This window comes from Manis pentadactyla, chromosome 5 (genome assembly GCF_030020395.1).
Source record: "Manis pentadactyla isolate mManPen7 chromosome 5, mManPen7.hap1, whole genome shotgun sequence".
In the NCBI taxonomy this organism is placed as follows: Eukaryota; Metazoa; Chordata; class Mammalia; order Pholidota; family Manidae; genus Manis; species Manis pentadactyla.
Genome location: NC_080023.1, coordinates 4576512 through 4592309, shown reverse-complemented (window position 1 = coordinate 4592309; position 15798 = coordinate 4576512). Strand labels below are relative to the sequence as shown.

General features: G+C 57.0%; 1 protein-coding gene across 8 annotated transcripts in view; it reads right to left on the bottom strand.

Annotated features, from left to right (window-relative positions):
* Positions 1-15798, bottom strand: part of GAK (cyclin G associated kinase) — a 62540-nt gene that overhangs the window by 4322 nt on the left and 42420 nt on the right. For 5 of the 8 annotated variants that reach the window (XM_036921389.2, XM_036921390.2, XM_057502072.1 and 2 more), the window contains 9 exons: positions 12597-12791; positions 12168-12285; positions 11782-11861; positions 8084-8277; positions 7070-7213; positions 6316-6786; positions 5832-6005; positions 5244-5345; positions 3889-4005 (listed from right to left, as the gene is read on the bottom strand). In XM_036921389.2, the coding sequence (XP_036777284.1) occupies positions 3889-4005; positions 5244-5345; positions 5832-6005; positions 6316-6786; positions 7070-7213; positions 8084-8277; positions 11782-11861; positions 12168-12285; positions 12597-12791 (1595 nt within the window). Of the gene's footprint in view, positions 1-25; positions 2712-3888; positions 4006-5243; positions 5346-5831; positions 6006-6315; positions 6787-7069; positions 7214-8083; positions 8278-11781; positions 11862-12167; positions 12286-12596; positions 12792-15798 lie in introns of those variants that run through there. The other 3 variants (XM_036921392.2, XM_057502074.1, XM_057502073.1) reach the window with 3 other exon arrangements.

Sequence of the window (15798 nt, the reverse complement as noted above, 5' to 3'; positions counted from 1 at the left end):
GGGGAGAACGTTCACGTGAGCGTCACCAAGGGGCAGCTACACCTCCACTCCTGTCCTTAAAGCCCACACAGGCCAGAAGGCACGCACGCGAAACTGAGCGCTCAAGGTTGGACACCAGGTGAGCAGCTGATGAGGTTAGGGTGGGGGGCGCTGGGGTGAGCATGGGCCTTCCCTCTCCCCCTCAAAATGCAGGGCTGGGTCCTTAACTTTCCGATTGAAATAGACTTCATAGGGAGCCAAAAACCGGTGCCCAGAGTCCCTTACATCTACCTGAGACCCCCCATAATCATCATCTGCAGGCTGGTGCCAGCTGGTTTGTGAGCGTGCGAATGTGTGTGGGGCCATGTGTATGCACGCATGTCCTTGTAGTGTGTCTATTTCTGTGCCGCTCCACCACAGGTGCATTCACGTAAGCACCAACTCAGACACCCCTGTGCTCTCCCATGACTCCCATTTTAAGAGTACTCTGGAGGTGGGATAGGGCAGCAGGTGACCTTTGCAATGGGCTCTCTGCACTCGCTCCGCTGTTACTGCCAAGTGGCGCTGTGGGGTGGGTGTCTGTTCAACCACAGGCCACAGGGTTAGTAGTTTCTGCGAATTACAAAGCTGCTACGAGCCCTCAAGCACAGGCTTTCAAGCAAGCCTAGGCTTTGATTTCTCTGGGATGAATGGAGCTGCACATTGAACTTTATAAGAGGCTGAATGGCACTTTCCTTTCTGGCCTCATGTAGAAACTGTTTCCCCAAACCACAGAGGCGGTAAGGTTTAGGGTGAGGCTGCCTGCTGTCCAGCACGTCTTATTAGCGTGGGTCTATGTCTGGGTCCCCCCTCTATGCACCTGGAAGCTACGCGGTGAGCTGGATGGGCGCCCCCCAGACTCTCTGCCCAGAAGGAAAACACTTTGGTGGCCTGGCTCCTATGCCCCCAGTATCCTCTCCAGTGAGCAGGCATCCTTGCTGGGCTTTGGGTGGGAAGTGTGCTGACCATACAGCTGCCCCGGATGAGGGCTGGCACCTTGGCTGTCGGGTTTTCCACCCACAGGCGCCTCATCTCTCCGCTCTTCCAGGTTATCTGACGTTTTCTCGTCTGTCTGGTTTTGCACTTTCGCCACCCATTTTCTGTATGTGTTTTGTCAAGTGTTACTGAAGTGTTTCTTCTTTCTTTTTTAAGTGACTCTAAGTGATGCTGTTTCAAACCTGGGGATCCTTGTCCACACTGCTGGTTTGAGTTTGTCTGCTGACTGTGTGTCCTGTGACCTACTAAACGCGCTCCTGGGATCAGAAAGGCTTTTGTACCTTTGAGATCTCCCACGTGGACGAGCACATTGCCCAAGGAATACAGCGTCACCGTTCCCTTTCCCGGGCAGGTAGCTCCTCCACATCCTTTCCTGCCCAAGTGTGCCGTGTGCACCCCAGTGGGGAGTTGGGGGAGAGGCTGCAGTCCTGCCACCAGGCGTGGGGTCTGCAGGGACTCGGCACGCTGGCAAAGCTCCCTTCCTGTTACCGGTGTGCTGAGAAGGCTCACCACAGAGGGCTGTCAGGGCCTTCTGTGCGCTGCTGGTGTGACTGCGTACTTCTCTCTGGCCAATTAATGTGGTGGATTCTGTTAATTGGTTGTGGAACGTGAGCCAGCCCTGCAGTCATTCCTGGAATAAACCCTCCTTGGTGGTGCAGTGTAATCTTTGTTACATGTTGATGAATCCTCTGTGCTAATATTTCATTGTGGATTTTTGCACCTATATTCATGAGGGATGTTGCCCTGTGGTGCTTTTTTTTTCTGTCTCTGTCTTGTTTCGGTGTGGGGTAATACTAGATTCATAAAATCGATAGCAGAATGTTCCCTCCTTTTCCTAGTTCCTGGAATAGGCTGTGTGGGATTGGTTGGTAGAATTCCCCAGTGAAGCCATCTGGGAGTGGAGAGTTCCTTTTTGGGAGGCCGGGTGAGTTTGTGTGATTCGCTTGGAAGAGTCTGTTTGCTCTGTGTAAGTCATCAAACACATGTGCAGAGAACTGTGTGCATCCTCACCCTTCGGCCTCTAAGGTCTGCAGTCCTGCCCCCACCGCATTTCCACCACCAGCAACTTTTATTGTTTCTTCTTTACATTTGTCTAAGTAATCTGTTTTCTTTGTTTTTGTTTTCTATTTCTCTGATTTTGGCTGGTTTCCTCCCTTGTTTGCTCTGAATTTATTCTGCTGTTTCTCAAATGTGCTGAGGTCAGGGTGCCAACAGCTCCCTCCCAGCTCTGCTCCAGATGCTGCCCAAAGCCTCCGGCTTCATCTTCCAGGTGGTTCAGTTCCATAGACTGTTCAGCTTTCTTGCAAGTCCAATAACCATGTGCTATTTGGTACCCAGGCACCAGAAGGCTCCAGCGACCCTACTAATTTCTGGGCCGATCCACAGTCAGAGACCGGCTGTATCTGTGGGACTCCAGTTCTTCTACACCTGTCGAGGTTTAAGGTGGGACATGGCCTTTTGGGTGGGGGTCCCCCAGATGCACTAGGAAGACGTGTGCTCTGTGCCACCTGTGCAGCAGCCAAGTGTCCCCGAGGCCCTGTTGCCTGATGACGTTCCCGGCTCATCTCTGGGTCTGCGAACTCTCCGTCTCACTGCTCTGTCACTTGCTGAAAGAGGGATGTTCGGGTCTCCGACTAGAACTTGAGTTTGCCTATTTCTCCTTTCAGGCCTGGCATCTTTACTCAGGAGCCTGTTTCCTAAGGGGTGTGACGGAGCACAACGAGTCACAGTGTGGAGGCAAGGGCCAGGCTGGAGCCTGGTCACAGGTGACCCAGGTCCCGAGAGACCCTCTCCCAGGATGTGGAGGGAACAGCCCAGGCAGCACTCAGAGGGGACACAGGCCACGAGGGAACAAAGCCAAGGTCAAACCAAACTCCCAGGAACATCCTTAGAGGGACACTATTCTTAAAAAGAACCATCCAGAAAACAAAAGCCACTCAGAACTCCCAGGAAGTTCTTCATACAACACAGAGGTAGGTGGAGGCCAGCCCAGGAGACCCAGCATGCATCACCAGAGGATCACAAAAAAGAAGAGGGGTCAGAGAAGGAGATTGAAGACATAGTCAGGGCATTTTCCCAGGACCAGTGACAAGTGTCCAACGAGAAGCTTTGCTAGGCCCCAGGGAGATATTATTTCCAACCTGGAATTCCATATACACTTGACTGCCAAGGGACTAGAGGCATTCCCAGGTACTGCTGCTTTTGAGTCATCAATGCCCCGGATACTCCTGGCCCTTAAATAACCAGCATCCCAGATACTCCCGGCCCTTAAGTAACCAGCATCCCAGATACTGCCGGCCCTTAAGTAACCAGCATCCCAGATACTCCCGGCCCTTAAGTAACCAGCATCCCAGATACTGCCGGCCCTTAAATAACCAGCATCCCAGATACTCCCGGCCCTTAAGTAACCAGCATCCCAGATACTCCCAGCCCTTTAACAACCAGCATCCCAGATACTCTCAGTCCTTAAGTAACCAGCACCCTGGGTACTCCTGGTTTCTAAATAACGAAGGTCCCACAGGCTTCTGGCACAGCTATAGGGACTCCAGGGATGTGGGCCCCCCAGGTTTCGGATCAGCCCCAGGAGATCTGAACCAACAGAGGCAGGCCCGGAAGCCAGGTGGGGTGAGCGTCACCAGTCCCCAGCTTCTCTGCCACCCCACAATGAGCTCCTGTGTTAGCTTGGCTGACAGACCCCAGCAACAGGAGCAGACAGGCCATTCCTGTCCCCGATATCTGGGCCTGGGTGAAGAGAGGCAGGGCCCAGCTGGGGCAGCTGAGTCTAGCAGAGGGAGCAGGGCCAGAGACAGACAGACTGAGGGCTCTACATGATGGCTTGGCGCCACCACACATCCAACATGTTCTGCACTTTACCTTGGAGGCCAGAACCGAGGTCGCCAAAGTCTGCAAACGGGTCCAGGCTCTGAGGCTTGCTCCCGCTGGCCGGGGGGCCAGGAGGGGTGGGCTGGCCTCCAGGAGAGAAGAAGGGGCCTAGAGAAGGACAGAGGGCATCAGGGTAAGTGCCACTGAAGTAATAAGACACGGCATCTGCTCTCCTGCCAAGGCTCTGAAACCTCTCTTGGCTAAGCATCAGCACCACACAGGCCCGGAAGGCACATGAGAGTGTGCGCCAGCTCAGGAGACGCGTCCCCTCAGGCATCCAGAGCTGCCCCGGCACCCATGTGCTCCTGTGAGAACAGAAGCTGTCAATTCGTACTAGAGCCAGAAGTGGTCCCACCATCCGGCAGGTGTGATTCTGCATCGTGGAATCTAACTGGAACGCGAGCATGCCCTCTAGCACCTGTAAAGGCGTAAGCTTGCGAGCACTCCACGTATGACACACACAGCACCTGAGCAGGTTCTCGTACAGCCGCTGGGCTGTCGCCGGCATTGCAAACGATGGCCACTCACACATAAAAAGCAGCTCTTACCAGTAACAGAAAAAAGAGGAGTTCCCTAAGCAAAAACACAACTGGAGAACACATAATAGCTTTCAGGACAACACAACCAACCGAAACACATGCGGTGAGAGCTAATCCCACCCGTGATGAAGAAACATGGGTGCAAAGAACTGACTGCCTATCAAATGGGCAAAAGCTATCTTTAAAGGTATGATCTGCCTTTGGTGAGAGCCCTAGGCTAGGAATATTGTCTGGGTATGTAAGCCAATAAGTTCACCAGGGAGACATGCAACACAGGCCTGTGACAGCAACTCAGTGCCGGAGAGTTCCTAACAGGCCAGAATCAGTGATGTGCAGAGAGGACAGATGTGCCTGGAAGTGGAATGCTGGACACACCCACCCCGAACCGGGGAATGGCGCTGCACCACCAGCCATGGCGCAGATCCCCAGGGATAGCCTGCAGTCCTCTGGGGGTCCCTCAAAGGCACAGCAATTAGGGGACACAAAATGCTGTGTGGCAGGAAGGGCAGAGCAGGGCAAGCAGCACGTGAGGGTATGTAACACACTACATCAAAACACACGTGCACCTGCTGGAGGGCAGGGACCCAGAGGGAATATGGGTAATACACACCACCACAGTTGGGGGACCACGGCCCAAATCTGTGGGCGGGAGGCCCAACCTGGTGGCCTCACGGCACGCCAGGATGTAAGCACTGTGTCCAGGGTGGCCTGCCCTTCACCCCTTTCCCAGGAGGGGGCTCTGGCTTCACCATGTGTGAAGAGAGAAAGGCGCCCTGCCCGCTCACTGGCTCCACAGGCCAGTCTCACCTTCTGTGGCTGGTGCTGGGGTGGGGGCCTCAGCCCAGACACCCCACCCTCCCAGCAGATCTGGGTGGCTGGCCGAGGTTGTCATCCTGCCAGGCTCTTCCCCTGGAAGAGAGCAGCATTTGGTGTGTCTTGGGGACACACAGCCTTCACATGGCCCTGTGGGGATGGGTCACACAGCCCCATCTGTGGGGGCCTGACTCCATGTGTGAGCAGAAGGCAGTCCACAGCGCCCCTGCAGAAGGCAGAAGCCAAGAGTGCCCAGCCATCTCCCTCCTCAGGGGCAGATGGTCAGTGAATGGATTGGAGGCTCAGGGGCCACAGGCAGTGAGCACGTGTACCTGCAGGTGCTCCCTTGACATGGTCAAGGACCCTATGGTCACCTACCGGTGCCCCAGGGCCTGCCTCCCAGAGTGCCATGGGCTGGTGTCTACCACCGTGTCACCTTGCCCAGGGAGGGGCCACTGTGGCTGCACCTGGTCAGCCCAGGGTTCATAGCGAGGACCAGCTTGCCTCACCCGCCCTGGCCCTGCCGCCCTGGGCCTGTGCTCGGCCACCTGGCCTGAGCCCCAAAGCTGAGGCAGTGCTTACCCAGGTGTGCAAAATCGGGGTTGTGGGCCGGTGGCGGGGCACTGTGGATGGACGGGAAGGACACGGATGCAGTGGCTGGAGAGTCTGAAGTAAGAAGTTGGCCAAAGAGGTCAGGTTTGGAGTAAGGCTGGGTATCTGGATCAGACGGCAGCAGAAGAGGGTCAAATGGGTCGGCTGCGGAAAGACACCCGAGACAAAGGTGCAGGTGAGAGGCTGTGTGGGCTGGGCACACCCCAGATGGCGCCGTGGCCCCTCAGATCCCAGTGAAGCCCTAGCATCCACTCCAGGTTGCCCTCGCCTTGGACTCTCTACAGGGGCAGAAGCCGAGAGGGACGGGCTGGCACTCCTGGGACCGAAACCCAGGACAGGCGGAACCTCCTGCTGGCAGCATGCCAGAAGCCCCCAGACAGTCCTGAGAGCACCCTCTTAAGGAGACCAAGCTCCTAACACCTCGCCAGTTACTCCACATGGGCGGTGCACATACCGGCCACACGGGGCCCCTCCAGAGATGTGTCCTGTGCACTCAGGGGAGGGGCCGGGCTTGCCAAGAGCACGGGAGTCTCTCCGCCCAGCAGATCGCCTGGGGAGCCCTCTGGAGCAGCCTCGGGGGCCCCCAGGAGGCAGCTGAGCAGATCGGCGTTACTGGACGGGGCTCCATAGGCTTGCACGGGGGGCGCAGGCCCCGCCTCGGAGTGCAGCCCCAGGAGGTCGACACTGTCCTCCCGCAGTGCGGGTGCCTGGGGTATGCCTGGCGAGTCAGAGTCAAAAATCAACTCTCCATCTTGTGGCCTCACGGCTGGGCCTGGTGTGTCCTCATCAGCCGTGTCCTTGCTCTCCACTGAGCACACTGCGGCTTCCTCGTCAGAGGGGTCACTCTCACCTCTGACCTCAGCGGGGGCCGGCGGACTCTCCAGGGACGGGGTACATTCGGGGCCGGCCTCTGCGTCTGTCTCCTCTGGAAAGAGAACAACGGATGGCGTGGCTGCTAGTCACAGTGGACAGGCAGCAGGGCAGCCACACAGAGGACAGGCGCTCAGGCTGGAGGGCAGGGAGGACGCACAGAGGCCAGGGTGCTGGGCACATACTACCACAGCGCCCTCGCTGCCCGTGCCCACTGCCACCCTAGAGCCCAGACATGTGCTCAGGAGCAGCAGACGTTGGCAGGTGAGTGCGTCTGCATGGAGACCTGGCCTTCAGATGCTGAGATGCACGGTCCGGGCAGGTGCATCGCTGCCTACCGTGCCCATCCAGTGTGTGCACAGAGTGGCTGGTGTCCGGGCCGCTCTGCGGTGAATCTGACTCTGTGTGCTCTGTATCTGGAGACCCTGCCTCGGCGTCGTACTGAGTGGTGGAGCCGGGCTGCCGTGGGAGCTCTGGCTTCCCTGCCAGGGAGAGCGGTGTATCAGGCCACACGGGCCCAGGACACACAGCCCGCAGCAACCAGCATGTGGCCCCAGGGCTGGGCCCAGAGCAGGATGTACCCATGCAGGAGTCGCCTGGCCACAGGTTTGCCTGACTCCAAACCAGCAGGAAAGCTGGAGTCCAGCCTGTGAGCAACCCTCCAAGTTGGTTCAGATACTGCCCTGGGCCACGTGTGCACAGGTGTATACACTCACACACATGCACATATGCACTCACATGCCTACATACACGCACATACACGCTCACGTGCACACACAGTATGTGTATGCAACACATTTGCATGTACACACCTACACATACTCCCATGTGTGTGCGCACCTACATGCATGTGCAACCACACAGGGAACACACATACACATGAAGAAACGTGCACATTTGTGTGCACACATGTGCACTTCTCAGGGACACTTAACAGTCTTCACTTTAGAAAGTGTACAAAATGCAAACAGGAACATGACAACTGTGATGTGGACAGCAAACGACCGTGGGTCCTCGTGGCAGTGTGCCTGTGACGGCTCAGGGCCCCACTGCACCTGGTGGGTCCAGGATGAGGCCTGGACTCAAACTCACCTGGTGGGTCCCAGCCCTCCCGCTGATGACCCCTAGGGCAGGGGCTGTGGGGAGGAGCAGGACCCTGCGGGTCTGGGAATGGCCAGACCTCAGACAATGCCAGCCCAAGGCCCCGCCTGGCTGGGGCAGGAGCTCTGAGGCCCCCTGCACCCTCAGCTGAGGCAGTGCTAGGCATGGGCAGGGCACACCAGCCTGAGGGGCGCTCACTAAGGTGAGAAACGTCACCTGCAAATGGGTCCCAAAACATACAAGGATCTCACCAAATTTAGACAGAACGTCTTGCTGCTCCTCGCGGCTAGAAAACAGGATTTTGGGGTTTAGACCCCTCATGCTTGTGCCCTCCCAGGGTGGGGCCTCCTGGCTGGGCCTGTCTCTGGGCTCCACCTCCACTTCCAGGTTCACTTGGAACAAATCTGGGTATTTCTCCTGAATGTCACAAGCATCAAGGTCATACCTGCATCACAGATGGAACAGTTAGGAAGGACCCAGCTCTGCCTGGGTCGCCCCAACCTTCACTAAGGAAACGAGCACACAACAGGGTGTGCTCAGCAGGTGCCCCCTGGGGCAGTGGCGTCCTGCCCTCTGTTGTCGGGCAGCACATCTCAGAACCACACCAGCCGCCCTCGGGGAGCATGGGGCCAAACCTTGCCCACACCCTGCAGGACCTGTGACACAGGCTGGGCATGCTGGGATCTTAAAACGTTTCCATAAAAATGATGCCATTCCCCCCTCACAAATTCCCCAATGATCAGCAAATGCCCATAAAACCAAGACATCTGGGATCACCTGCAAAGCTGGGGAGCAGGATCCCAGAGGAAACACAGGCATGGTCACGGTGGGGCCGGGGGGCGTGGCAGCACTGGGCTGTCCCAGGCAGGGCGGGGGAGGGGCGTGAAGGTTCTGGTCTCCAGCGGCTACCTGAGGTGGTGGGCCGGGGCCTGGGAGACAGGTGTGCCCAGGGCCAAGGGGCAGGGAACACTTCAGTGGCCACTGCACTGAACTGTCTTAACTCTGTGGCATGGACCTCTCTAGGGATCCCATTCCACATTTCCCTTAACTCCTAAGATCCCCTGGTTTAACACTTTCACAAACTGTGATGGGCCCTAGTTCTCCAACCAGGCTACGGGCTCCCCAGTGTCGTTCCCACTTTATGTCACCTACTGTCCACATGTTCTTTGTTTTTATTTATTTTGACAGTAGGATGACAAAGAGAGACACAGAAGGGGCGGCGGGTCCTGAACAACTCGAGGTGCTGGAGGAGGGGCTCTGTGGTCTCCTGCCAAGTGTGTGTGGCACCAACAATGCAGCACAAAGTCAATGGGTGGCCCCAGTCTGGGCAGTGAGCCACACAAGTCCAAGGTCTCACTTCTCTGGACGTGGCGTGTAAGAAGCAAGCACGCGGGGTGCCATTGTGCAGCGCTTATGCTTTCCAACCTTTCCACTCCTGTGGGGCCGATATGGCGTGGGGAGAGTGGCTGTCCATGCCCCTCGCACACTGGCTCCCACCAGAGCCTGCCACAGACTTCCTCCTTCTCTAAGCTCTAACCTCAGTGAGGTGACGCCATGGGTGAACGCTCAGCCAGGCAGGAGAAGCTAAAGTGGGAGCTGTGGGTGGTGGTCCTAGAGAGGACCAGGACCGCCAGACCCCCACCCACAAGGAGAGGAGGCCAGGAAGCAAGGGAGGAGGAAACGAGGCAGGTACCCACACAAAGGAACACGTGACCTCTGCAGGCTCAGCTCCAGGGGCAGCAAGGCCTTGGGGGCAGCTCCAGGCACCATGCTGGGGGCCAGCCATCTCCACCTCTCTGCCCTGGCTGCCCTGACCCCCAGAGACTGTCCCCAGGCCAATGAGGGAACAATGGGGGTCTGTGAGCAGGGGCACAACCCCCGAAGACCCAGCCTTCAGGGCGGCATAGGGCCCAGGTCCCACTCAACAGGCCCCACCCGAGGGGGCTTCCGACACACTGTGCTGGAAAACAAAGCTGCCCATTTGCGTCCCAAATGCGACTCCCCCAGGTGAGGGCAGGTGGTGTATAATCTCATGTGACAACACATGGCTACGTCGCACAAATTCTCCCCTTGTCTGGTTCCAACTGCCTCTCTGGCAAAATGCATCCGGCCTGAGAGCGGCTCCCTCTCCGGCATCCATCGGACCACCCCACAGCTCCTCACTTGATTTCTCCGCACTGGGGGCACAGCATATATAGTCACCCCTGCCAGGTGCTGTGCTTGTACAACCATAGTCAGAAAACTACGTCTCTCTCCAGCCCCCAGGAAGCTCTCCACCTCTCCAAGCTATCAGCCTAGGGAAGATACTCAAGGGCCGCCACGGCCACACGAGGCCTGAGCTGATGTGGCCCTGCTGCTCAAGGGTGCCTATGTGCGTGCACTCTGCCCATGTCAGCACACCACGGCTCAGCACCACCAACAGCCAAGGGCATGTGGCGTCCTAGCCCCAAGGGGCTGGCGCAGCACGGTGACTGTGGCTCGCACTGCACTGCACATGCAGAAGTTGCTAAGAGAACAGATCCTAGAGGTTCTCATCACAAGAAACAATGTTAACAGCATGTGGTGGTGGGTGTTAACAGGCCTTTTGCTATTACCATTTTGCAAAACACACACATACTGAATCTTCGTGTTTATGCCTGTGAGAAGGTCTGGCATGCTTTTATTTGGAGTCTGAGGAGAGAGGGCAGTATTTGAACAATTAGTGTATGTTGCACTAATTTATCACATGTCAATTACAACTCAGCGAAAGCTAACAAACACAGCAGCTAGGAGCACCCTTTGTGGGTCTGCTTTTGGTCCTTGGCACTCCAGTCTCCTGGGGAGGCTCAGACATACAGCTTGGGCACTTTCCTGAGGCCACCCCACCCCACATCCCTCCTGCATCGCAGGAGAGCTCCTCCATGTCCTGTCAGCAAGACACCCCCCCCTACCCCCGGGGCTTTAGTTTTTAGTATTTGGCTGTGATGTGCTTAGGGAGGGGCTTCTCCTTTTACAAAAATCCTCCTTTAAGGGTTGATGCCTTCCAGCAGTTTCAGAAAATTTTTAGGCAATAATTGTTCTGTTCCCTCTTCAACCAGAACTCGAGATAAAAACACACCCGACCTCAGACACCCCAAATATCTGTTGGGTCCCTCTCTGTATCTCCATTTTCTCTGCTGTAGTCTGAAGGTGCTTCCTTCCAAATCCACCACTTCAACGAAACACACACCAACTGAGTTAACTGCGGTTCTAACATCGCCTTCTCTGACAGAACCCAGGTGTCCAGGGCATTCCCGGTCCTTATCTTTTCCTGAATGCGTCAGTCGGTTACTAGGACCCATCCATGAACGCGTATGGTTCGCCAGTGCTTCACCTACTTCTTCCTCCTGGTCTCATTATCTGGTCTTCCAAAAAAACGTTCTTAAATTATGTTTGTGTTACGGTTAAAAACTACCAAAGGAGGGAAAAAAACAGAACTGTAAAAATGTGACATTTCTGATCTTTGTAGTGTCTTTTTCATATGGGGCACTTAAATATCATAAAGTGCCCCTAAGAAAGACAAAGGCAGGACACAGAAACACTTAAAAGTGTACGAACATGTGGGAACACACAACGTACAGCCTCAGTCTCCTGACACTGACCATATGAGGGCGGCAGGTGCACCCTCCCTGGGCCTTACCCACACGTAGGCTCCAGGCGACGTCACTGGCCAGAGCACAGCAGGACCCCCAGGATGCTGGCGTCAGGGCTCAGTCCTCCCAGGACCCCCAGGACCCAGGACCCCACGGTCAGGGCTGAGTCCTCCCAGGACCTGGGGTCAGGGCTCAGTGCCCCCAGGACCCCAGGCATGAAGGCCGACATTGCACACTGGCCGCGCGTGAACCGCTGCATGCTTCAGCACACGGTGCACAGCTGGGGAAGCTGTGCCCCTGCCCTTGCTGTCCCTCTCCCACATGTAACACCAGCGTACTTAGCAAATCTCACGGTGGCTGCGTTCCGGGGCACAAAACCAGTGTGGAACTGGACCTGGAACATCTTCATGGCCGCCATCTGCAGAGAAAGCACACAGGAGGGAGGCTCTGAGTGGGAGCAACACCAGACCCCACTGCCCACCGCCCACAGCCTTCCAGGCCTCAGGTGCTGGGGACACACGGACGTGGGGCAGCACCCTCCCAGGGCTATGGTGGGGCAGCCCCAGGCCATAGCCCAGCAGGCCCCAGTGCAGACGGCAGCCCCAAGACACGGGGGTTCCAGGTGTGTTGGACTAAAATCCCCTGCCTTGTGCCACCTGAGGTGGGACTCACCAAGGCAGCCAGCGAACAGGGGCTGCCCCATCCTGGCTGAGCGCGCACCCACCTTGGCCTGCAGCCTTCCTCCCAGGGTGGACCTCGCGTGGTAGATTATAACAAGCACATCCCCTTGGACTGTGATGCCCAGGGGAATGACGGCCTTGCCATCCTCGATTTTAAAATCCCTAAAGAACAGAATGATGAGAAATGGTTCCTGTGAGTCAAAACCACAGTGTTGTCCAGAAGAGTGGCCTTGAAAGGGTGAGGCCCCTGCCTGGCAGGACCCTGAGTTCTCCCAGAGAGAACCCACGCAGTGTTCCCAGAGTCTGGGCAATGAGGCTGGGGCAAGGCTCCAGGAAATGACTTGCAGGAAGCCACTCAGCAACTCACAGCAACATCTCCCCACGGCACCATCGGCCTTCTCTGCGGCATTGCCCAGAGCGTAAGAATGGAGCAGTGTTGCCATGGGGCGAGGTGGGCCCTGCCCTTCGCTCACCTCATCCTGTCGTACTCCTGGGATGTGGTGGTCACACGCTCGTCCCCCACATAGACCTCGCAGAAGGGCCTGCAGCCGGTCCTCTGCTTGCTGAACAGTGGCACGGGTGTCATTGTGACAGCCCTCACCAGGATAGGCTTGCTGTGGGGCGCAACAGGATCCTCGGCCACCATGTCACACATGTACTCGATGTACCTGTGGTAGGGGGGAACCATGTGCTCTGTCTGCAGGGACACAGCGTGTGGCCGTGTCCGTGTCCTGGAGCCCTGATCAGAACCCCAGACCATTCTTGGGCCAAATCTAAGCACCTAATACTATAAGTTTCCCTTGAAGCAATGTTCTGGTTTCACCTCACAGATTTGATGTTAACAATTTTCATTCAGTTCAAAATGTTTTTAAATTTCCCTTGAGACTTCCTCTTTGACCCATGCATGGGTTATTTATAAGAAGGCTGTGTAATTTTGAAATATCTAGGGAGTTTTTCCAGATACATTTCTCTTATCAGCTCCTTGCTCAGTTCTATTATGGCAAACATATTTTGTATGATTTCTATTTTTTTAAGTTGGCTATGGTTGAAGAGCCCAGAGCATGGTGTTCCCTACTGAATGTTCATGCGCTCTGGGAGGGAAAGAGTCCTCTGCTGCGGTTGGGCACACTGCTCCCAAGGTGCCCAGGCTCTGTCCTGGTCTGCCCGTTACTAGGACAAGTGCTGAGGTCTGTGCTGTGCTGTGACTACTTTTACTGGTTTTTGCTCTATAGATCCGGAAGCTACTCAACATGGTGTCACTATTCCAGCTTTCTTTGGTGTGTGTGTCTGTGGCATGCGCTCTAGGGCACCTGTCCCCTGCCTCTTGGTGCTCCTGGCTCACACGACCCCACCTCCTTGGGGTGGCACAGGAGCAGCAACCTGATTCTAACTAAAAATGAAGGGAGGTCACACGGAGTGGATGTCACACGTCGCTAGTGGACTTGCTCTTAGGTTCTTGCCCACAGCCCTGCTAAGAAGCCCACGTGAGGGCAAGTCACAGGGCGCCAGGACGCCCAGAACTATGTCCACAGCAAAGGAGCTCCGCGAGCCTGAGTGAGCTTGGACACGGCTCAAAGGGGAAGCGTTAGGCTGGCTCTCAGTGGTGCAAGACTGGTCCCAGAGTACTGCCCAGCCACACACCCACACACCAAGCGGGTGAGGCGCCTGGACTCCCGGCACGCAGAAACGGAGAGAATGAGTGCTGGCTGTTATAAGCCCCTAAGTGCGTCCTAGTCCGTCACGCAGCGACGGACAGCTGCTTCCACTGCCGCTGCCGCGCACGGTACACACAGCTTGGCCTCCCGCTCTGTCCAGCTTGAAGGTCCTGTCTTTTAACTGGTGTGTGGCCCATTGGCATCCAAACTGCCAGCTGGCGCAGCTGGGCTCAAACGCACCCTGGCTGTTCTGTGCTGCGCCTGTCCTGGTTCCCTCTATTTCACGATTCTCCTGCATTAACTGAGCATTCTTATGCTCCCACTTTATTTTCCCTGTTGACGTACCAATCATAGCAGGTAAAGAACCCTTTGCTGGTCCCTAGGTTTCCGACCCCAGCCACTCTCACTCGCGTGCCCTCCTTCACCCCCATGTGTGATTTCCAGCAGGCTGAGGGCCGTGAGCCCACGTGGACTTTCTGTGTCGTGTGTGTGCTGTTCTGAACCCTGCAGGGTGGGCTCTGAGCTTCTGCCGTTAATTCTGGGAAGTTCTCGGCCGCTGTGCTTTGGCGTGTCCCCTTCCTGGCTTGCCCCTGCCACCGGGGCCAGTGTGGGGCTGTGCCTGCCAGCTGCCCGAGCTGGTCTGACATGTCTGTCGACGTAGCTCGTCCCTCCTTGGATTTCCTCCTCTCTTCTTGGGGGAATCGTAGCCAGGCCACACCACAGCGAGTGACGCTCTTCCTGGCTCGGCCTGCCTGTGAGAGGCAGCCAAGCACAACATGAGAACCCAATATACGTGGGACTCGGGAGCAGAAGGGCCTTCAGGGCAACAGTTAAGGGGTCGGCAGCCCCGCTCCTGCTTCCTGGCCTCTCTGCACGAGCATGCAGCCACCCTGTGCCACACAGAGGACACCACTGGAGGCACAGCTCTCTCTGGTGGCCGAAGACCACGCTGCCAACACCCCGTGCCCTGGGCAGTGAGCTGAGATGGGCCCCCGCGAGTAATGGCACATACCCATCCCCACCTGCTGGCAACAGGCTGGGTGGCCACTTGGAGTGGAAGGAACAACTGATGGGCCTGCTTTCCCTTTCTTCCCGCTGGTGTAGGACCGGGGGCAGCAGGGCCAAAGTGGGGTCCCGCTCTCTGCGCTCTCAGGGTCTGCACTGTCCACACCAAGGCCCCTTGGACAGAAGGGGGAAGAGCACCCCAAGCGTGTCCAGAGAAGGTGTGCCCCAGGAGGGACTCCTCAGACCCTGAGCACCGCGGGGGTGCGGGGGGGGGGGAGTGACGCATGAGGACACCTGGCTGGCACCCCAGAGGGAGAGCAGTGAGGTAAGGCAGCAGGGAGGAACCACTCCCTCTGTGCTTCAGGCAGAGCCCCTCCTCCACACAGACACAGGGCAGCACGACCCGAAGGCCTCAAGGAGCCCTGGCCGGTGAGTCCACACTTGATTACCAAATCATCCTGGGTGCATGTGGTCTTCATCCGTGGCTCTTGAAAACACTTCAGAGCCATGCAGGTGAAACCTTAATAAGGTGTCTTCTGCACCCCACCCAATGGTGGGGGGCTAGTCGCCCGGAACCAGCTGTGCTTGAGGGCTCAGACCTGCCACCCCCACCTCTGGGGAGGGCACGGAGGCGGGGGGCCGAGCGAGCCAAAGGCCAAAGGCTCCGTCGTGCCTCTGCAGTGGCACACCACAGACCCAAGAGGGCGCCTGCCGGCCCTTTTCTCAGGGAACTCCCACACTCGGGAGCCAGAAGGCTTCCTGTGCTGCCAGGCCCGCCCGGCTATTCCTTCCTCGCATCCTCTAAGGAACTGGAGGATGTGAGCGAGTGCCTGCCTGGCTTTTGCGAGCCCTTCAAGCAAATTAATCAGATCTGAGGCAGTGGCTGTGGGAGCCGGCTGGGCAGGAGCACATGCAATGGCCTTTGGCTGGCGTCTCGGGGGCAGTCCTGGGGGACTAGGCCCTCAACCTAGGGATCTGATGCTACCTCCAGGCAGGCAGTGTCAGGACTGCCTGG